The sequence below is a fragment of the Odontomachus brunneus genome, unplaced genomic scaffold, assembly GCF_010583005.1.
Source record: "Odontomachus brunneus isolate Ranch 3 - 2012 unplaced genomic scaffold, Obru_v1 Obru_scaffold_048, whole genome shotgun sequence".
Classification (NCBI taxonomy): Eukaryota; Metazoa; Arthropoda; class Insecta; order Hymenoptera; family Formicidae; genus Odontomachus; species Odontomachus brunneus.
The window spans coordinates 847,009-869,803 of NW_022639498.1; the positions used below are offsets into that span (position 1 = coordinate 847,009).

Here is a 22,795-nt window from a genome sequence, read left to right on the forward strand (position 1 = left end):
ACAGCCATGTAAAGGCACCTTAAGGTTTTCGGTTGCATGCGAGAAAATGGCGGCGGTCGTATGTATGTGACGTTGATGTGTGACGTGTTATTTGTATGAGTACCATTGATCTCTAAAGGCTATCGCACACAAATTGACATAACTGCATATGCATAGCATAAGACCGTATGTACCAATGAGCATCGAGTATTAAGTCGCCATATTGGTGTTCGATGCTTAATATTCGATGCTCATTGGTCCATCTTATGATATGCATATGCATGGCATAGCCCTTAGGGCTATCGCACACAAATTGACATAACTGCATATGCATAGCATAAGATCGTATCGACCAATGAGCATCGAATATTAAGCATCGAACACCAATATGGCGACTTAATACTCGATGCTCATTGGTACATACGGTCTTATGCTATGCATATGCAGTTATGTCAATTTGTGTGCGATAGCCTTTAGAGATCAATGGTACTCATACAAATAACACGTCACACATCAACGTCACATACATACGACCGCCGCCATTTTCTCGCATGCAACCGAAAACCTTAAGGTGCCTTTACATGGCTGTGTTCAAAAACTTTACTCGACTGGTAGAGTACATTTAATTGTCCAATCATGATAAAGAAATCCTAGTTATCTTTGCTTTTATTGATCAATTAAATGCTACTTTACCCGTCGAGTAGAGTTTTGGAACGCAGCCCAGAGGAGCATCGAGCGTCGAACGTTAAAGCAGTAGCCAATTAACGTGCCACTTTCCGCAAGAACTACAAGTATACTTCTGGGACCTGATACGTTGATTGGCTAACGATTTAACGTTCGACGCTTGGACGTTCCTATTTAAAGGTACCTTTCGCGATGCATGTTCGAAGCCCTTGTTAACAACCTAGTTTAGTATCTGTGAGTACCGCTGAGAGCTGCGCTATCCATAGTTGCTTTCCAACAAGAGACACAAGTCGACACAAGTATCATCCTGTCTTTATTACTCACTAAATGTAGAATAAAGATAGGATGATGTTTGTGGGTGCTTTCTAATTGCTTAACACATCTTGAGACACACGTACACAAAACCAGTTTATTGGTCACATATTATCTAAAATCTTGTAAAATAATATGCAACCAATAAACTGGTTTTGTGTAACACAGAGTACGCAACTGGAAAGCACCCTGTGTCGACTTGTGTCTCTTGTTGGAAAGCAACCCATATTTAGTATTACATATATAAGGTTAGTGTACAACGGACATTAGGTGTAAAAGTGTCAAAAGTGCAAGTAATACGAGCAGACTTCGTACCGACTAATTGCAAAGGACTTTATAGAAGCACTGACCAATCGCGTAGCTCGAGTTAGACGCTAGCATGAGGGAAGCGGTACATATCCCTCTGTCCTTTCCGTAAACAGTGCGAAGCAGTCAGCGACTTTCTCTCGTTCAGTGCGTACGTTTGTGTCAAGAAGATCGGTCGAAGGAGCTTGTGAAAGGCGTTGCTCAGTAAATAGCGTGGATAATCAGGTACGTTGTTCTTGTTATCGTTATCGTTATCGTGCGAGACGCGAATATAGTTGAAAATGTATAGGTTTTATACATATCTCGGCTGCGAAATATTCGTGAATCGCCAGCGCAATCGCAACGAAGTCGTCATTTTTCCGATCATCTCCTTAGCTTCTCAAGCACCTCGGAAAAGTGCATTCGGCTCGCGCGGCCATTTTGTTTATTGTGTTCACTTTTGGAGGGAAACCGACGTTAAATATACGTATCGTGACGATTCCTCTGTCGTGCACGTGATTAAACAGCGCAATTTCGAGCGCCGTGTCTCGCGAAGAAATGTCGAAATGCCGTTTCCATAGTTAGAAAGGAGAAAATCGTCCTTCGCCTATCTTTGGATGTGCTTATTGTTCATCCCCTTTACCCTCCTCCCCTCGTGCACCTAGTGTACTCGCACGCAAGGTAATTTCCGCTGTCTACAAACTCGACGTATACTTTCAGTGATGGCACGTACAAAGCAAACGGCTCGTAAGTCGACGGGTGGAAAGGCACCCAGGAAGCAGCTCGCCACGAAGGCGGCGCGTAAGAGTGCGCCGTCAACTGGAGGCGTCAAGAAACCGCATCGTTACAGGTATGAACTAAAAAAAATTATAAAGAATACTTTGCATGTTTGTCCTTAATAATGACTGACTGTCTTATCTCAAAAACAATGTAAAATATTTAAAAAAATAACGCAATGAGTTTTAAAATGTAATCACTGATTTTAAATAAAATATTGTACTTTTGAAAAATTAAGAGTTGACACAATTAAAAATTCCAGAAAGTAATTTTTAGGAAATGATGCAATAAATTTTAAAACTTAATTACTAACTGTGAAGTTCCAGAAAATTCTACACAATTTTGATAGAAAATGAATTTCAAAATAATTTATTAATTTAAATCAAGTTATTGTACTTTTAAAAATGAAATATTGTACTTACAAAAATTAGAAAACAAATGATTGAACCAATTAAATATTCTAGAAAATCTATAAGAAAAGACACAAAGAATATTAAAACAATTACTAATTCAAATTGAAGTATTGTACTTATAAAAAATTAGTAAAAAGGAAAATGGTTGAAGCTATTAAAAGTTCTAGAAAGTAATTCAATAAATAAATACGAGCATGATGAATCATATTTTTATATGTATAGAATTTTACGCAATCTAAAAAAAATTGCTCGAATAAAGAAACGTGTTAACATTGGCTATAAGTTTTACATAAATCTTGTATGCTTTCAGACCTGGTACTGTAGCTCTCAGAGAAATTCGAAGATATCAGAAATCTACGGAGTTGCTGATCAGAAAATTGCCGTTCCAGCGTTTGGTTCGTGAAATTGCTCAGGACTTCAAAACTGATCTGCGTTTCCAAAGCGCGGCTATTGGCGCTCTGCAGGAAGCATCAGAAGCATACCTTGTCGGTCTTTTCGAAGACACTAATCTGTGCGCCATTCATGCCAAGCGTGTTACCATCATGCCAAAAGATATCCAGTTAGCACGACGAATTCGTGGCGAACGCGCTTAAATTCACTCACGATCACACAGATCTCTTTCCAATTCATTTTACTCTCATTTGGACATTATACGTGTTTTCGAACGAGCTACAAATATTATTCTTGACCTTCTTCCGTGTATATTTACTATAGTTAACACACTGCCAATCACACTAAATCACATAATAAAGATATTGAGAGAGGAATAGAAATATAATATGTTCCTGTCTCTCTTTATATTAGATTTCATAATTCGACGAAACATAATCGCAATTCGTACAATGATACAAAAAAAAATATATATATAAAAAGACAAAAGAAAAATATATGTTATATGTAACGTACTCGCAAGAAAGAAAAATCATTGCAGAACCAGTAATTAGTTTTGTATACTTGGATACATAGACAAAAGAATGAAACACGAGCAATACCACAAGTACATAGATTGCATGTATTTTTTTCATAGAAAACAAATCCGAAAACTAGCGCTTTTATTTTAGAATATTAGTCGACACTTGCAATCTTGCTTCATGATAGTACACAGATTGTACTCGTATATAATTCTTTACGTACAAATGAAACCTACTTATCACATATATATATATATATATATATATATATATATATATATATAAATTTTCATAAAACTTAGAGTATTAAGGGACTGGATACCGTCTATGTAATGCCGGAAACGCTGTAGAAGAAATAGTTTCTTAGTTGTTTATCAATGCACCATAACTACATAACGTTTTTTTTCCTCTGACTTACATTTAATTTGGAACTATTCTAGAGTCTCAAAAACTTTTCCAGAAAGATGGTATAATATTATAATATACAATTTCTCACATGTATCCTATCGAAAATTCGGCATGTAGAAAAGCTGCTGCTGTAAAATTATCTTTCTTTTCTCTTGAAAATTACTTCGCAGAATTACTTGTTTCTTCGAAAGAGACTGTGTACTAAAAACGATAGCACAGCAAAAATTTACTTTTAATGTGCATAATTTATATTAATTTTTGTTATTTATTTTATATAAATTTAAATGTTATTTAGTGCAAAGCGATACCTCGAACCATATTTGGCACTTAGCAGCCTTTCTCATGTCGAGTTCGCTATTATGCTAGGTTACGTAATTATCTTAATTCTCTTAAATCGGATTATAGTAGTAGCTATTGATAATTGTAACCACAGCACAATGAAATACATTTTCTAATTGATGTAACGTACCTCGAGGAATTTGTTTAATTTGACACAATATGCCTGATATTCCTTGCATCTAATTGTTGCGGAATTATTATACTATATATAATAGCATATATTAGTGTGCAGAACGGTTTGATATGTTAGATTTCAATGGTGTGGTAAAACACTTGACCTGGCTTCCAGTTTAATTCTTTATAAATATGTTTCTGCGACATTTCGAGAATATTCCAGGGGGAATTGTCTCAGGTTGTTCCTCTACCTAAAGAAATTTGGAATATTTAGAAAACGTTAATTTTATAGTTATTGATTGTTAGATCAAAAAGAAAGTGTTCGGAATATTTTAGAGGTGTGCTTAATTGATTGCAAATGTTATTTTGTGGATATATCTTTTTACCTCAACGTATTTCGTAAGAATTTTTAGCATGTTTTCTTGCTTCTGACGTCATTAAAAAGAAATTGACGATGCAAGTATCCAAGAGCCTTAAAACTTTGAATATCCGTACTTAAGGCTCCTGACCCCTCGCATTCTCTATCTCTTTTTAATTATTTCAAAAACGAGAAAATTCTTGCGAAATACGTTGAAATAAAAATATATATCCTTAAAGTAACACTTGTAATCAATTAAATTTGTAAAATATTCTGTGCACTTCCTTTTTACTCTAACAATCAAATTACAATAATTTATTGTAAATTAACCTGAATAAGTAAATTAAGAAGATGAATTGTATGTTAATTTACAATAAATTATTGATTATTAAAACAAAAGAGAAATGCACGTAATATTTCACAGATTTATTTAATCGATTGCAAGTATTACTTTATAGATAAATCTTTTTATTTCAACATGTTTCGCAAAAATTTTTAGCGTGTATTTTTTCGCTTCTGACATCATTAAAAAGATAGACAAAGGACCAGGAACCATTAAAGATAAGAATGACCAGGTTTAAATACGTCTATGAATACGTCTATGAATTGATATTTTTCTTTTAACTTTCATTGGAAATTTGATGCGTCGAAGAAGTATTTAAATCGTTCTGCAAACGGAATGTATCACACATCCAGTTTATTCTCTTATATTTTTTATCAAGCTTGGGTAAGTTAAAAATTATACAGAAACTTAATTAAAAGTTAAGCTAAAATTAAATTAACTTATTAAAGTTAAAAATTACTTATATGCTTCTTGCATAATTAATTTTTTAATCATAGGTTAATTTATATGAGATGAAGATAGTTTTTTATATACTTTAAGAATATATCTTAAGAAAATACCGAAATATTGTTTTGAGTTCAGAATTCTACATAAAAAAAAAACACTAGTGCTCAGAGAGACAACAAATATTGCTGATAATATTCTTGGTTTTTCTTGTTTTATATTGTATATATTTTCTTATTTTATAAATAGCCCCGGCAGTTTTTAATATTTTGATGAATTATTTCAACTTATATAAGTTAATAAATTGAAGTTAATGCGCCTTAAAATATCTAGTTTAAATTAAAAGCTGATTTTTTAACATTAACTGAGTTAAATTAAAGGTTATTAAGCTTAATTAACTTTTAACTGAGATTGGCTAGTTATTTCCCAACTGATATCTATATTTCATTTCATTGTTCTCAGCTCTAAAGCGACGCGGTGTGTATGTGTGTACAATAGCCCGCGCCTGTGCAATGCGCAGATGCATTCGCACGGAACTGCACGACGCTATCGATTCGCTGCCTGTAGCGCGAGAGTGGTTGTGTGCGTGTGTGCGGCGCTCTATATGCATTGCGCCGCACGCTGCATGGCACACATCGGCCGTCGCGGCGCGCGCAAAAATTTAGCGCAACCGCAGGAGCGTGTGTGTGCGTGCATAAATATGCACGTACGCTTGCTCCCCCGCTCGCTCGTCGCGCGTGTGTGTAGTCGCTACTCAGAGTGCTATACAGCGCTGGCAGCTGGCTACACACAAACCTGACTGAACATGGATCTGTCACGAAATCGCAGATCGATATTCCCGACGCTATAGAGCGAAACGGCCAGTCCGGCTGTATGTCGGACCGCTATTGTCGCGCGGTAGCCTTTCTCCCTGCGTAAACAGTAGCGTCGCGTTGCGACGCATCGGCGATTCTTGAAACGCGACTAGACTCTACAATCTCTCTCAATCGAGATTAGTCTACGAATGACGAGGTAATCAGCGGCCCGGGACCAAGTGCAGCACGGTGCGGAACGCGTGCGTTAACCGAATCGTAAGTGTCCACGGCTGAGTACAGAAGATATAGTTGTTATCGCGTTTATTATCGCCCCACAGGTCGTGCCGCATGGAACTATTTCGCGCGGATCCCGCGAACACGCGCGCGCGCGTGCGGTCGCTCGACTCAACCAGAGAACGCTCGAGGAGTCGACCATCGTTACTTCCGACGCGTCCGCTTCTCCCACGATAACGAAAACAATAGTGATCTGATAACCACGGATGATTACATAGAATGCGATGAATTCCCTCACGTTTCTTTGTATTGTCTCGAATTTCTAACGGACGGATACTCGGCAGCGTGTACGCATGCCAGGGCCAAATGTGTTGTTTATGATAGATTTACTTGGTCCAACACAAAGCCCGAGGGTAGCAGCAGCCATATCGTATTCCGTGTATTCGACGCTTTCCTGATTCTAGGCTCGAGACGGGATTCCCGTAACACGACGAATCGAATTCGTCATTAGACGACCGTGTCTGGCGTGCAACACGAATAAATAAGAATGGCAATCTGCTTCATTAGCGTCTCTCTCCCCTCCTCTTTTTTTCTCTCTGCCTCCTTCTCTTCTTCATAATTATAGTTATATGTGTACGATAACATGACGCATAGAAGCATAACGTAAAACCTGTATCAGACTAGGAGATTGAGGATTCGGATTAAAAATTAGATTCTTTCGGTCCTTGTTCGCATCGTTCTAATTGATCAAGTCTTGATCTTCAATCCGCAACCCTCAATCCCCAATCCATGGTCTGATGCAGGTATTAGATGTCGGGCGGAAGAATCCGCGAGAGCGTTTGTTTTGTATCCGGTTTATATGGATGTGTGCGCATCTTTCCCTGCGAGATGTACAAGCCGCGGCCGTGTGCAGTATTTACCGAGCTCGTCGGAATCTCTCTCCCTCTTTCTTTGTCTCTCCCTCTCTGTCTGTCTCCCGTCGCGGTGTCGATCGATCCATCGGGTGCTCGCCGCCCCCGTTGACAATTCTCGTCGGCGGCGGCCGATTATCCGCGTTCCGCGCCGATCCGAGGCAACAGCGAGGCTCGTGGAGCCGCGGGGGTGGGAGAGGGGCACGTGCTCGGGAGAGCGTATCGTAGTACGATTTAGTGCGATTGACAGGGCACTCTCGTCGCACTCGATGCACCGGCGACCAATGCGGCGCGCCGGCCGGCCGACGGCCTGTCGCCGGATTGGCCGGCGGCGCACCGCGGGCTCTACGTGCTCTCGTGCGATTTAATTTCCAGACGCGGGGGGGAGAGAGAGAGTCGTGACTCGCTCGGGAGAGCGTAGCGTCCACTGCCATCGGAGTGTGCGAGCAAACGGATAGTGGTGTAGCCTAGCTCTCGCGTACGTTGTGTTTGATTGTCGTCCGAGGTGGGTATAATATCGCGTCAGCGAGATCGCGGGAAAACGGCGTGTGAGACGCGACGAGATTCGTGTGAGAACGGCCACGGGGTCGCGTGTAGTCGAGTGAACAAGAGGGAGAGTCGCCGCGCAACGGACTGGCGTTTTCTCCACGCGCCCGTCTCGCGAATCGCCACCATTTTGCGACGTTTCGTGCAGGGAACGCGCAGAGGCGGCAACGCGCACCACGGACGCGTCTTTTTCTCCGCGCGTGTGACTATTTCTGCTCGCCGCGTACTCGTGAGTGTGATCCCGACAACGACGGAGGCTCCGCCGTAGGGTCGTCGAGGCTCTCCGCGGACACGAATTCTTCGGCTGACAGCGCGCGTTTTTTCTCTCTTTCTCTCTCTGTCTCTCCTTCGTCGACGCGGAGGGAACGAAAGTTCGTACATTGCGCAACGCGCGGCGTTCTTCGGTGCGCGGCTCCTCCGCGCGAACAGCAACGGATCGCTCTCCCACTTCGCGGCGTATCGTTACCACCACTATATGCCATCGTAGCCACCACCATCGTACCGTCGTGTCACTTTCCCACTATTCCGCCGAGCTTAGCTTCTTGCTCTAGTTGTAGTTGCATCGCGCGGCTCCCGTTCGTGCTCGACTCTCTTTGTGAGGATCGTCGACGGAGGGTTCAGAGTCGCGAGCAACGGTTGGGGACTTTTACGTAGTCGATAACAAATGAGCAGCTGAGAAGCTATTCAACTCCGCGACCCCGCGACACCCATTATATCTGATGATGTTAGGGAAATCACCTCATTGATCGTTATTATTGTCAGTATTTCAGATTGAGTCATGGCACGTACCAAGCAGACAGCCCGTAAGTCGACGGGAGGAAAAGCTCCCCGTAAGCAGCTCGCGACGAAAGCGGCCCGTAAAAGCGCCCCGTCTACCGGTGGCGTCAAGAAGCCTCATCGTTATAGGTATACGAAGCGCTACATTCGCACGGTTGACTGCTTAACTCTTTGTGCCACGAATTTTTGTAGCAAACCTATTCTTCTGAAACTTTGTATTCAGGAATTTTTAAATCGCTAATTACGAATCAAAAGTCAGAATTTTATAATTTATACTTGGTCCCCCCACTATTCTAGATTTTAGAAAATTTAAAAATTCTAACAGATTAGAATTTAGTGGTCCAAAAAATCCTCAGGACATTATTATAAGAGATATTCAAACTATTTATTTACAGCAATAAATATTTATTTTTCCATATTTCTCAATGATTATTCAAAGATTATTAAAAGACTATTCAAGATAATAAAAAAAAAACTTATTCTAGATAAGTGCCTAAATTTCAATATTGATAGTAATTTAATGAAAAATGAATTTTTTAATAAAAAGTACAAGTTTGACCTATTTGTTTATAGCAATTATACAAATATAGAAATTTACAGTTGCCTAGTTTTTTTTACACATTATTGATATATTAGAGACTACAAAAATAAAAAATTGGTATTTAACGTCGAGAAATTTGTTAAAATATTTTTCAGATTATAATAAAAAGAACAATGTTATTCGAATAACGTTTGTAAATATAGAAATTTACGGTTGGCTACTTTTTTACACTTATTCATGTACTATGGACTCTACAGAAATAAAAAAACCGGTATTTAATGTCGAGAAAATTGTTAAAATAATGAAAAACCGAATGAAAAAAAAGTGGGTCGCTGAACGACTCATTATGCCACAAAGAGTTAAAGGCTGCAACATTTTCCGCGAGAAGTCTCCTAACACATTCCATATTCAAGGGGAATTTGTTCTTTAATTTTAGAAGATATAGAATTTGTGTTTTTAGAAAAATAGGATTTTGCTATTGAATGTGGAATGCATTACAAAACTAATCAAGAAATTTTTAACTTTTGATTAGCCGAGTATAGCAGTCGTTTGGATAAAGTTTGCAACACTTTCTTTAGCAGAGTTTTTACAATACAATAATATTTATCCACTTTTGCTTGTAAATTACTTTTGTACATTTCGTATTTGAAAAAACTTGATACTCCTTAAACTTTAAACTCATACGGAAGTGCGTACACAATCTCGTTAATTCACGTGTTCAAAAACTTGGCCAAAAATAAGTATCGCAAAAATTATTATACATTGGGTTTTAAATATTTAAGTTTAAACATTTTTTTCTCTCAGTGCGTTTTGAAACGTAACCGATGATCCAATGAGAGAACTTGTTTTTTTATTAATTCCTAGAAATTAAAATTTTTGGAACTGTGTTCTCTTGATATTCAATGTTAGCACTAAAGAAAATCTATTGTTTATTTTACGTATACTATAGATTTTCAGTACTGGCAGTGAATATCGGGACGCAGCTCGGGTACTCGCTGCGGCCATATTGGATTATGACGTAGAGAGACGACACGCTGAAAATTTTGGCGCGTTATTTTCGAATAAAAAAATATTTATATTATGGAATACTTGAGATCATTTAAACATACTTGTAAAATGTTCTAAAAGCTATCTTTTTTCTTGATACTCAATAAATAGCCGTAAAATAAACGCGGCAAAATCGTGAAGAAAGGCAGGTTAAAAAAGATTGTTACAGGTCATGTTAATTTTATAGTTCTTTATTGTCAAGGGAAAAGAATAGTTTTTGGAGCATTTTACAAGCATTCTCAAGCAATTAGAAATGTTCTTTCATACAAATATTTTTTGATTTGGAAATGGACACAAGAATTTTGGACATGTGTCTCGTTTTCTTTTTTCACTTCTGATGTCATCAATCCAGATTTCCGTGGCATGACACCAAGAGTCCTAAGTTTTTTTATTAGAGCACTTAGTGCATTCCAAAACGTATCAAGAAGAGAATGTTTGAATCGTTTGAGGGAAAACATGAGGTCTGTTCTTCGTAGTTGTAATATGTAAGTTAGAGAAAAAATATGCTTGTGTGTGTCTCACTCGAACTTGTTACATCTACAAAGAACAGACCAATAATTATAGGCCAATAAGAGGTATTTTTTTTAGCTGATCTGTCTAAACAGGTACAATAAGTTAGTGTGAGATAAATATATTTTGTTTCACTCCAACTTATTACACCAGTTCAGGCAGTTTAGCTAAAAAAACAGACCTAAAATAAATCACTGATATAAATGTGAACGAGCATTTTGCTTCTAAATCTGCACGTTCGATCAGTAACATCTATTTCATATGATATTTTCTGTTATGCCAATGCAGGCCAGGTACGGTGGCTCTTCGAGAAATCAGAAGATACCAGAAGTCGACCGAATTGCTGATCAGAAAGTTGCCGTTCCAACGGCTGGTGCGTGAAATCGCGCAGGATTTCAAGACCGATCTGCGTTTTCAGAGCGCCGCCATAGGCGCTCTGCAAGAAGCGTCCGAGGCGTACCTTGTCGGTCTCTTCGAGGACACCAACTTGTGCGCGATCCACGCCAAGCGCGTCACGATCATGCCCAAGGACATCCAGCTGGCCCGGCGAATCCGCGGCGAGCGTGCTTAAGAGACGCTATCTAACTCTCATACATACCGGTTACGATTATTATTATTATTAATTATTATTATTATTATTATTATTATTATTATTATTAATTATTACTGTTCGCAATTATCGTGGATGAAGCACTTTCATTCCAAACTACATTTTACGTTTTATTCATATATAATTATATACAAGATATGTAACGTGTATCGGTATTTGCCAGATGATACGATACGAATTGATACGGAGAAATTCTCTCGTAGTTTCGGAACGATATCACTAAGCAGAGCGTATACAAGTCATCATTTTTTCGTTTCTTCTCTCACAATTCAAACATTCGGCAGCGTTTCAGAATTGACTTTTTGTTTATGAAATATTGATGGATTAACTGTTCAATGTCATTAGTCATAGAAAAATTAACGACGACGTGCTTAATGGTTATCTCGTACGTTGTTAGGCTGAATGATTAGCGCGGTGTAATTGCAACACACGCAATATGGGATCGCATTAATCATGGGTTGTACGCGTACAAACGCCACGTTTGTATGTACAGAATAACTTCGGTAAGAGTAATCATACGTCGTTAATTTTCCTACATGTATGAAGTGTGCGACTTACGAAAATGATATTTTTGTTTCTCAATTTTTATCCTTATCGTCATTAATATTAAGCATTAACGATTATCATCATTATTAGTATTCGTAAAAAGTGTGCACTAGGATAAGACACTCTTATAGTGATCCGATGTAGTGTGCTTAACGTATTAGACTTTTGATTGTATTCGAATTGCAAAAATCGTCTTGGTTACATAAATATTGTGTAAAAATTTGTGTAAAAATAAACGTTTCGTAAATAAATCTAAATCTGTACAACTTACTTTCTTTTAACATGCTTCACCCAGAAGTTGGCCAACCTTTGGACGTGACTTGATGTGTAATATATGGTGCGGATAGAAGTACGCATCGTTAAATTAATAAGATTTTATTAAATGAGGTTTTGACGTTCTTATAATAATACAACATGATTATAATTTCCATTTATAACAATTCTGTAGTTTACCAATGGTATCTTTTTTGCACATGTAGTTTAAAGAAATAAACTTTCGATCTACATCGGCGCAATCATGTTCTCGCTAGCTCTAATTATACAATGCATATATCATAGTTATTGGAATTACAATCCAATTATAGTTGCGCCAAGTAATATTATGCTGCCTCAATTAGTAAATTTTATTTGTACGAAATATTAAAAAAATAAAAGGATTATGTATGTATAAACATGTTTGTGAAGCGCTAAAAGTACACATTTTTACAAAGTATACACACTAATTATTGAAGACAATAATAAATACAGTTACAAATTACACTAAATCTACGCGTTAAAAATCAGAAGTTCATAAATTATTTATTGTTTGTGTAATTATACCTACAAATGTCATCAAATATCTCGTTTTTTAATAAATAATGATACTCCGTTACCGCATTTTGTTTATGCGTAATATACATGAGAAACGCTCTAGACAATAATACCAAACCGCATATCGCAATAAAAGAAAATTCAAAATCGCAAGCAAGAGATTGTTATTCCATTTCGCAGCATTTGTGTTATTCTTCATGTAATGCGACTCAATACGAGATCGTAATCAATTTCATAAAAACATATATAAACTAAGATTGATATGCGGCTTTTAATGAGTTATCGTCTCTAACTCTTCATTAATACGCTAATATTTACAAAATTCTATCCGAACGCTTTCTAGACAATTGTCGTAGTTTCACGTTTGAGAGGGAAGAAACTACTAAAAAAAGGGCGTAATGTTTAATGCGGAGGAGAGAAATATCTAATTCGCGCACATGTATATATATGTATGTACATATGTATATAAGCATATATATACAAATATATGCGCATATACATATATGTATGTATAGATATATACATAGTATATACATGTACATATGTATATATAACTAATAAGTAATAGTACTCTGTTACTTTTTTTACCTGATTATTCTCAATTATTATTCTCAGTTATTTACACGAAAATTGTCGGTCTTTTTTAACGGTTATATATTGTTATACGTGGCGATGGTATATGTTTATCCGTAGTAATGTGGTGTAATAGGCTTGAAAGAGTGAATGTGATAGAATTCATCCCAAGTTATCTCGGTGTACCAATAATACAGTTTTAGCAGGGACTGGTATAATTCCGCTGAGCTCAAGCTTGGATATTAGAAACGACGTTACTGTTTAATCGCAAATAAACGTCGATGGAAGCGAGACATGTCATCCCCCGACACGAGAGAGAATTCTTTACGTACCTACTGCTGCGTCAGAACTCAACTCATCAAAATTATATCGATTTGAATCCTTGTTTTTAAGTAATTTATAGCGGCGAGCTTACACATGTAGGTTTTAATAAAATATATTCTTTTATTCGCGTATTACAACAGAGATAAAGAGAAACGCAAACGAAGGTAATCAACGCGAGTCGTAATGGAAACGGTGAGTTACAAAAATTATAGCTAAAAGAGAAGTTTTCATGCCTAGCATGAAAAAATGTTAGCGCTTTTCGATTCTGTATAAATTTTGTCGAACTAACTTGGACGAGAAATTACTATTAAACGAATATTCAATTAATGTTACATTAGTGTTACATAACATGATGTGTGCGGACATACGATCGCTGCGACATTATCTCTTCGTTTATAATCGAATGTGGTTGTTGTTTCCTGAGGCTGGGCTTCTGACTTGTCGTCTAGCCCTAATTGAACAGACGCAATAATCTTTCGTTATCGCTTATTTAGTTAGTTAGTTAGTTGAAAAAAATCAGGGATAACAGAAAGACGAATGTGCGTCATTTTTACGTCATTCATTGAATGCACATTGTTCGTCCAACTGGGAACTCCTCCGAATTTATTTCATTATCATTTTATGTGTGCAATTAAGGTAATATGATACTAATGTTGCATACACTTTGTTCAGATTATGCAAGTAAGGACGATGATAACAAAAGTAATGGTGATTTTATGCAAAGAATAGCTGTGAAACAGCAGCGTTTTGAATTTCTTTACAGTATCAATAACATTTTGCGTGACCTTTCTCTTTATAGATTGAGCCACAAATAATTTTTTGCTATAACAGACGTTGGCTTAATATGGCAGTAAATCGAACGTTTTTTTACAATATACTCTATTTTGAAGCTGTCTAAACATCATACGGTATTCTTATTATAAAGTTGGAAGTAGTTCTTCGATGCAATTGCACATTACCGTGATTTACTTAGAATCTATATACGTATTGTGTACACGCATACTTATCGATAATTTAAAGGCATGTAACTTATCATAGTTGTTTTGTCACTATTTAAACTGTGTTTTGTACTCGAGTAAATTTTTACACACACGAAAATTCGAACGTATTATAGCAGTTCCAAAAAGACGTACGTTCAGCAATTGGTGGCTCAACCCATTTTTGCAAAATAAATTCTAATCTTGTATAAAACCTCGATAATGATTATTTTTTATTTAATGACTATTTCTACAATTCGCAATACAAATATTGATTGAAGGAATTTCAAGCAAAACATATATATGAATGTATATTGCATACATTTTGATTGTAACTAGTTTGCGTTTAAATTTGTACAAGTACGGTATATGTTAAAAAATATTCTGCACCAAGAAAACTAAAGGAAGTAATGTTTTCAATGAGGAATGATAGTACCTTTATTGTGGAACGTACTCAAACATAACACAACATGTTCAAAAACTATTTAAAAAAATTAAAAAACTAATTGAAAACACCGTTTAAAAAAATTAAGAAAATAATTGTATCATTGTCGCATTAATTATTTGTACATCTAGTTGAATAAAAATTTAAAAAGCATAAGCAAACAAGCTATACATCTATGAAACGATGAAACAACTAGTCTTAATATCACTGAGCAAATACAAACAAGTACGACATAAACAACTTTTTAATATATAACTTTTATTAAAATAAACTAAAGGGTTTGTTTCTTTCTATGAAGCTAGTCAATTGTTGTGTTGGGAAACGATTTACTTCTACTAAACATTAGAATGTTTGAGAAAGATAAATATGTTACACAATATTATATACATATAAAGTCTTAAATGTGTATAAACTTGAGGTCTTTAGGCTGACAATAGCAAGCATCATTAATGGAAACACAACCAACATGTGTTACATTAGCATTAAGTACAATTAACTCACTGAGTATCATGTATCATTACTATCTTGTAAAATTTTGTTTTAAATTATTTTATAAAAAAGTTTTTGCAATTATATCAATAATGATTGCGAATATTTGCTATAAGACAAACAGAGAAATGCGTCGCAAGATGTACAGATACATGATACTTATTCCTGACAGATATACACACATATATGTATGTATGTATATATGTATGTACATTAAATATATACAGAAATGTCTGACAATAAGTGAGAAAACGCTCATGAGTACATATATATTAAAATTCCTCTACACTTATTAAAGAATATTAGCTCGCGCGCTATTATTCGCCAATCATTTTTAATCAATAACTAAAAAATCTATATAATTATTTGCAAAAAGGTATAAAAGAATTCCTAATCATATGGAAAAATCTATTCCGGAAAAATTGGCTTTCTCATATATTATAGAGACTCATATATTATAGCTTATGATTTGCTAAGCAAAAAATGTAATAGGCAAAAATCTAAATAATGGACAGTTATTGAGCTACAACCAGTCAAACATGAAAGATTGGCTGCGAAACGGTCAATTATCTCAAAAAGTATTAGATAATGCTAATGCCGACGATATTTTTTGAAAACATATAACTTGGAAAGTTTTTGATGGAATAAGGTTTGTTAACGATGTTTTAAAAACGTCTTGACTTCAGCTATACGGATGTGCGATAAAAAAATAGGAATTTCCGCTGAAAATTCATGTTGATCTTGACGGAATTTTTCAAGATCATTCAAAACTCAAATAAATATCACCAGTTAATAGATTTTTTTTTTTTAAACCTTGCTATTTTTGTTTCAAATTATTTTTCCAATAAACCAATTTTTGAGATAATTGGCCGTTTCGTAGTCTAAATTTTTCATGTTTGACTGATTATAACTCAATAACTATCCATTATTTAGACTTTTGCCTATTATATTTTTTGCTTAGCAAGTCATAAGCTATATGAGAAAACCAGCCAATTTTACCAGAATAGATTTTTCCATATGATTAGTGCGGGGTTCTTTGCAAAGAGAACTTTTTGTTTGATCTAATATATAAATGCAAGATGGAATTCGTATTTACTGTCACGTCCCATATTGTATCGCGTACAATCTTCGCCAATCTTCTTTAATTAATAATACAAAATTTTATGCTGCTGTTTGTAATATGGTATAGGAATTCTGTGTTCAGTTTGACCTAATGTATATGTAGATGAGTATTTTTTCCACATATGGTCAGATACCTTGTGTATATGTGTGTGTATACACACACCACACACACACACACGTGCATATATATATATATATATATATATATATATATATATAATGTATATGTATGTATACAGCGTTAAGGGATATAAATATCCGAGTACTCGTACACAGATAGTATTTGTTAAACTAAATAGAAAAAACATCTACTATTTTGTAAACTACCATGGTAATTATTGAAATATTTATGAGAAAATATTGGTTAACCTATGCGCGCGATGCGATGAGATGAGCTCTGTAACCAATCTAAAGAGACATGTCTTGAACTTTCTCTTCTAGCAGTCCCTAGCAACAGCATATATAGATATCCGACCTAAGATCATACGTGCTATGTAGAACCGCGTCACTTGCTGCTCACAACATTACTCCATTTCTTACTATTATACGATTTTTATTATTGCTAAGAAACAGTCAATAAAACCAAGATATGTCTCATCAGATTGTTCTACAGAGTATACAGAGTGTTCTACAGAGATCTTCCTATCGCATTACGTACACAAGCAGACGATTTTTTTTTATTAATATTTTAACAATTACCATGATAGTGGTAGAGAATATTTTTATTCAATTTAACGAATCCTGTACTTGCATACAAGCGCTCGAATACCTTAAACCAAGCAATCTTATACATACATACATACATACATACATATATATATATATTAATACATATATATATATATATATATACACACTCGTGAGTATATACGATGCATGACGAAACACGAATACGGACACGACAGCAAAACTTAGCGCGTTTAAAATATAATTGTTGTGTTACCTGTAGAGATCACGAACCGCTTGATCTTCTCGAAACGCATTTCGACATGTGTTCAGCTTATTTTCCAACGCCTGTGAAGAGAAATAATCATGATTAGAAATATTCTATTTAATACTGTACCTTAGGAAAAAGGAACCAACGTACTTCAGTCTTTACAGATACTGAAATTTTAGAATTTGTAAGCATTGAGAATATAAAATACGAGTTCTATAACTGGAAAATGAGGCAGTACGTATTGGTCTTTTTTCTTTCAAGGTACAGAATTATATATTATACGATACTTTGCGCGAAATGGCATAACGAATATTAAATTTGTTAGAACATTGACGGTTGATGTTTTAATAGCAAAGCACAGGATGGTATCCAATCTTTGGTGATGAATACAAAGGCAAAGAAACCAAAACTTCTGTATTCAATGAATGTGCAAATCGCTAGAAGCGGATGTGCTGCGAAAACGAAAAGAACCAAATAAAGACCTGCTTCTTAGGGAGGTGCAAAATAATTTAACGATGAGAGGTCACGACGAAGATCTGCATGTGGTCGGTCTAGGTTGTTGCCTTATGCACTGAACAGATGCGTGTGTCTGGGTTGATAAGTCGCTAGACGACGTGGTATTCGATATTTGTCCGCTCGGACAAGCGCATTTTATTCTTCTACAGCCTACGCAGACCCATCTGTCAAGCTACCAAAACACCAACCGCATCATACCAACTATCAATGTCACAATACAAGTTGCTTATAATGTAATTATAAGTATTCACAACGTTCTTATCGTATATTGTGACAAGCATAATTACATCTTACTAACTTGATTAATAACATGATGTTTGGCTGTAGATATTGTCAGAGAAAGTGTCAGATCAAGAAACTACTTTAATCAACGAATTTATATCGACATATATAGTGACTCGGTATTATCGAACTTGTATAACAGCAACTATATACTTTATGTCATGTATAAAAACAGGGGGGAACACGCAAGCCATGCTTCAAGCTTAGAAAACTACGAGTGTACGATAGACAAGGATGATACTGTTGTTATGCTTACCCCTACTTTTCGCATAAGGTCACCGATCATATTCATTGCCAGTATTCTAGTGCAGGGTGGCAATGGTTGGCTCATATTATTATTGTTGTTGTTTCCAATTACTCCCCCTACCATCCCGTGTCCAACTAGGGTGAAACAAGAATCAATGTAATACACATCGATATTACCCGCGAGCAGATGAAACTATTCAATAAATTGTAAAGCCAATAATAATATCGTTTGACTCGGTTTTAATATTGTTTGAAAAATTATTTAAAAAATTGAAATAAAAAAAAATTACTACCAAAAATTTATTCAGTTACATTTTAGTATTGCACACTTGCTTCCTTTTCACGTTGATATATCCTTAAATAACTCAATTCTCAAAAATAAGTGGTTCATGGTAATTTCGAAATTATTTTAAAAAATTTTCACATCTTGTCTGCATTCATTCTCATACTCTTTAAATTTGGTGGCTGTTTTTCGAATAAAAATGATAAAAAATACATTTCGCTCTAAGAAAAATATTGTTTATCCTACTTTTTAATGGCGAAGTCGTTGTATTATTCGGAGGTATGGTTTGCGGGGCTATTTGGCTAGCAGGTGAATTCGATTCCAATTCGGTTTGCAGCTTATTGTTATCGACAATGCTGCGAACTCTCTCGGACTTATTATTGTCTGCATGATGCCTCTCGTGTACCTGTATCTCCTGCTTTAGGTCTGAAACATCGCGAGATACTAACTACCGTCGTAAAATAATTCATTAAATCAAAGTTTTTTACCAACCTCTAACTTCGTCCATTAATCTTTGCACTATAACTTTCAAGCTTTCCTTTTCGTCGAGTTCTGACTCAAGCAAAGCATTTTTTTCTATAGCTAAATTAAACTTAGCTTCTATTTCTTCTTCAGTGACCCTATTTATCCTGTAAAAAGTGTATATATTATACACACATATTTACATAAATATGTACATGCATATACATGCACACATATATATACACATATACACACACTTGTATTGTTGGTAAAAATACAAATTTTATGATAACAAAAATTATATCTTTAATCTAGACCATAAATTCTAGGTAACTTTTTTTCACTGATCACACAAACATAATAATTAAAATCAAAGATAACTCTAATTTCTATTTTCATTAATTTTTATAATATAGGAAACAACAATAAAAAGATTTCTTGAAAATTATTTCTTTAAAAGTTATTTTTCTACTTTAAGCTGGTGTGTATATAATAGCTTTGTAACAATTTGTAAATAAAATATTTATTTTAATATCTTGTTGGGAACAGAGATTTCAAATTTTATTCTTACGTTGTAACTATCCTTATTTTAACAACATGTCTAAGTAACATTTAAAATAAACTGTAATTTTTCTGATAATGTATGATATATAAAAATTAAAGAAATTGTACTAAAAAAATATATATTCTATAGTTTTATTTTCATATTTCATATTATTAACTTACAAAAATTGAAACATTGACAATTATATTTTTTCAACAACAGCTAGATAACTTTTTAATTGTTATTTTCTATCTCAACACAAACATAAATAGAAAAAAGAATTAATTTCAAGAAAGAAGAAAGAATTAATTTCTCAAGAGAGATATAAATTATAATGCAATATCTGTTGACCAATGTAATTACTAGTTTAAGATTCAGATATATTAAATATGTTAAATATATTAAATACCTGTGTGCTCTTTCCAAATCGTCATTTTTTTGTTCAAGTTCTCTAATGTATTTCAGTAAACGTTCATGCTGCAGCTGTAAATCTTGTGCCTTGCCTTGAAACATAGCGCAATCTGTAGACTGCTGATCTAATCGTGTCCTCAACTGTTCAATCTCTGTGGCTAGTCTTGTATTTCTCTGTCTCAGTTCTCTATTTGTCTTCTCTGCTTGTTCCAAGGATGTCTCCAATTCTTCCTCCAACATCTGCGAATTCTCTTGGAACTCTTCTAGCTCACGTTCAACATTGTTTTTCCTACAATAACAATAACGCAAGTGATATTTTGTTACTTATTTGATTATAAGTCCAAGAATGTAAATAAAGGAAACTATGTTGTCTTTTATTTTCTCAAATATCTTGTTTTCAGATGTTTTGACTTCAATAAATAGTCATTGGGTTTTATGTCAACAGCTGCGTTTAGCGTAGTTGCTTTGCAACTGTTGTAAACTCATAAATCTGTTTATTTTAATCTTTGCGGAATCTCAAAGTATGTAATCAGATTGACAAATTTTACAACAGATGCAAAGCAGCTTTCTCTACTGAATACAACTAATAAAGCTTGATGTGTAACTAACCTCTGATGAAATTGGTGAGCCAAATCCATCCAATATTGAATCTCGTCATCCTTTGAGAGAAATTCCGGCGGATCTACATCCATCATTGCACTTGGAGATTGTTACGAGAATATATGTAATTTTACTACCCCTTGATTTTGCTTCTAATATGAGTTACGAATACATATAATTGCTGTCCCACGTGTTATACACTGAAATGCTGCAAAAGACAAACATGACAAAACCTTTCGCAACGAGGAAAACACGAATCGGGATAAACATAAAGAAGGCTAAACGTTTCGTCGTCGTATCGTACGTGCTGAGGTATTTCCGATACTATGACGTATCTCGTAGCGTAGAGCGTTACTTCCGAGTACGTGAATAAAAACACGTCTTATTACATATCTTATTCGTGATTAAAGCGTCACGTACGGAAAGAGGAAAGAGGAGAAACGCGACTTTGTCCCCGCAGGTGTAAAACGTCATGAACGTGTTTTCGACGTCCTCGACGATGCCGACCTTGAAGCAAGCGTTGCCTTGCGGGACAAACGTAGTCACGCATGTAACACAAATGTCATTACCGTGTTATTATGAGTCACACTGGTTAGCGAGGCGACGAGGAGGCGTGTAGCGAGTACGTAAAAATATCGGTGTAGCGGCGGCAAGAAGACAGGTGTAGGTGCAGGTAAGTTTGCGCTGTCTGCGGAGTCTGTGTCGGAAACGCGCACACGAATGCACTCCTCGCAGATCTCGCGATTTTGTCGCACACGTCGATCGCGATGTGAGGATCACACCCGATCGCGACCACCGTTATTCCGCACTCGTTCGCGGATTCTGAAGAACCCGAGGATCATGCAAAATGGTGGCGAGGAGGCAGGCAGAAAAGTTCAAAAGAGGGAGCGAGAGTATATAGCGACATACCACGTCGTAATCTAAGAGAAACGATCAGACGGCGTTGAGAATGGACGAGACGTACGCGCGTATGACATCCGCGCACGATTGTCTCAAAACCACTTTTACCGAGTTCCGATTAAACTAACCGTTTTAGTAACCTTGCAGGATTCCAACTGAAGCTACTATTAGAGAAAAAATAAAAGTGAGAAGCTAAAAATATGGATTGGTAACGCTGACTTTTGTATATATATAGGGTGCGTTCGCTTTGAACGCTTACGCGCTTTAAGCGCTTATAAATATCGCTCACGTCGTTGGAAGCGGTGCACTTGGACACGGTGCATTTGGGCACAGCTAATCACAGCACCGTGTGATTAGAGACATTTGTAGAGTCCCTTGGAACAGCGACTTGTGATTGGACTGTGTCCAATTGCCCCGTGTCCAACTGATATACACCCCACGTCGTTTACTTTGGCGCTATAAGCGCTTAGAAACTGCATATTGACGTCATGCGTGACGTCATAACTCGCGCTTACATTCACTTCTTCTATCGAGGTAGGGCAGTAAAAGCGTGAGCACTTATAGGCGCTTATTTTCCAAAGAGAACGATAAGTTAGATTGCGTCGATGAAATCGACTCAATCTAATCTCCAATATAAACCTTAAAATGAAATAGTGTTTCAAAATGACTTCCAACGAGAGTAACAAAACCAGAGTAACTCTGCAAGATGTTACAAATAATAAAATGTATACACTTGTTGTTATATCAAATGAGGCAAAACGTATAGAAACAGGTAAGTTTAGAACACCTTTCATAAAAATTTATTATTTTTGTTATTAAATCATATTTATTTTGAGTAATAAAGTACTGTCCAATAGTAATTTAAAAAAGAAATAAGTAATATTTCAGCAACATTAGTAATACATTTAATGAAGGAAACGGACTTTCTCACAAATTTACCTAAACTTCATATTTTGTTGTATAAAACATGAATATTATATGAAAGTTAAAA

The 22,795-nt window shown here is 35.8% G+C and overlaps 3 protein-coding genes and 1 long non-coding RNA gene across 10 annotated transcripts; 2 read left to right on the plus strand and 2 right to left on the minus strand.

Annotated features, from left to right (window-relative positions):
- Positions 1-1,339: 1,339 nt before the first annotated feature.
- On the plus strand, positions 1,340-4,237 carry LOC116844928 (histone H3.3A). Its single transcript, XM_032817100.1, has 3 exons — positions 1,340-1,506; positions 1,981-2,110; positions 2,761-4,237. Exons 2-3 carry the CDS (start codon positions 1,983-1,985, stop codon positions 3,041-3,043), a joined length of 411 nt encoding a protein of 136 aa, XP_032672991.1. The 5' UTR covers positions 1,340-1,506; positions 1,981-1,982; the 3' UTR covers positions 3,044-4,237.
- Positions 3,598-7,480, minus strand: LOC116844930. The gene is made up of 2 exons (XR_004378159.1): positions 7,316-7,480; positions 3,598-4,473 (listed from the first exon to the last, which is right to left on the minus strand). It is a non-coding gene; the product is annotated as an uncharacterized LOC116844930 (long non-coding RNA).
- On the plus strand, positions 6,290-12,140 carry LOC116844927 (histone H3.3A). Of its 4 annotated transcripts, none has more exons than XM_032817098.1 (3): positions 6,290-6,437; positions 8,615-8,758; positions 11,016-12,140. In XM_032817098.1, the coding sequence occupies exons 2-3, from the start codon at positions 8,631-8,633 to the stop codon at positions 11,296-11,298; spliced, it is 411 nt and encodes a 136-aa protein (XP_032672989.1). In that variant the 5' UTR covers positions 6,290-6,437; positions 8,615-8,630; the 3' UTR covers positions 11,299-12,140. The 4 variants fall into 4 exon arrangements, with proteins under 4 accessions (XP_032672989.1, XP_032672990.1, XP_032672987.1 ...); XM_032817099.1 differs by lacking the exon at positions 6,290-6,437 and adding an exon at positions 7,578-7,811 and having other exon boundaries at positions 8,623-8,758; XM_032817096.1 differs by lacking the exon at positions 6,290-6,437 and adding an exon at positions 7,587-7,811.
- Positions 12,141-12,242: 102 nt separating this feature from the next.
- Positions 12,243-21,981, minus strand: LOC116844926 (nuclear distribution protein nudE-like 1-A). 4 transcript variants are annotated; one of them, XR_004378156.1, is made up of 9 exons: positions 21,814-21,981; positions 20,914-21,112; positions 20,303-20,593; positions 19,380-19,516; positions 19,134-19,313; positions 18,615-18,739; positions 18,043-18,248; positions 17,567-17,637; positions 12,243-14,041 (listed from the first exon to the last, which is right to left on the minus strand). XR_004378156.1 is itself a non-coding variant. In XM_032817095.1 (8 exons), exons 2-8 carry the CDS (start codon positions 20,997-20,999, stop codon positions 13,984-13,986), a joined length of 948 nt encoding a protein of 315 aa, XP_032672986.1. In that variant the 5' UTR covers positions 21,000-21,112; positions 21,814-21,980; the 3' UTR covers positions 12,243-13,983. The 4 variants fall into 4 exon arrangements, 1 of the variants encoding a protein (XP_032672986.1); XR_004378157.1 differs by lacking the exon at positions 21,814-21,981 and adding an exon at positions 21,474-21,799; XR_004378158.1 differs by lacking the exon at positions 21,814-21,981 and adding an exon at positions 21,325-21,476.
- Between the last annotated feature and the right edge of the window lie 814 nt (positions 21,982-22,795).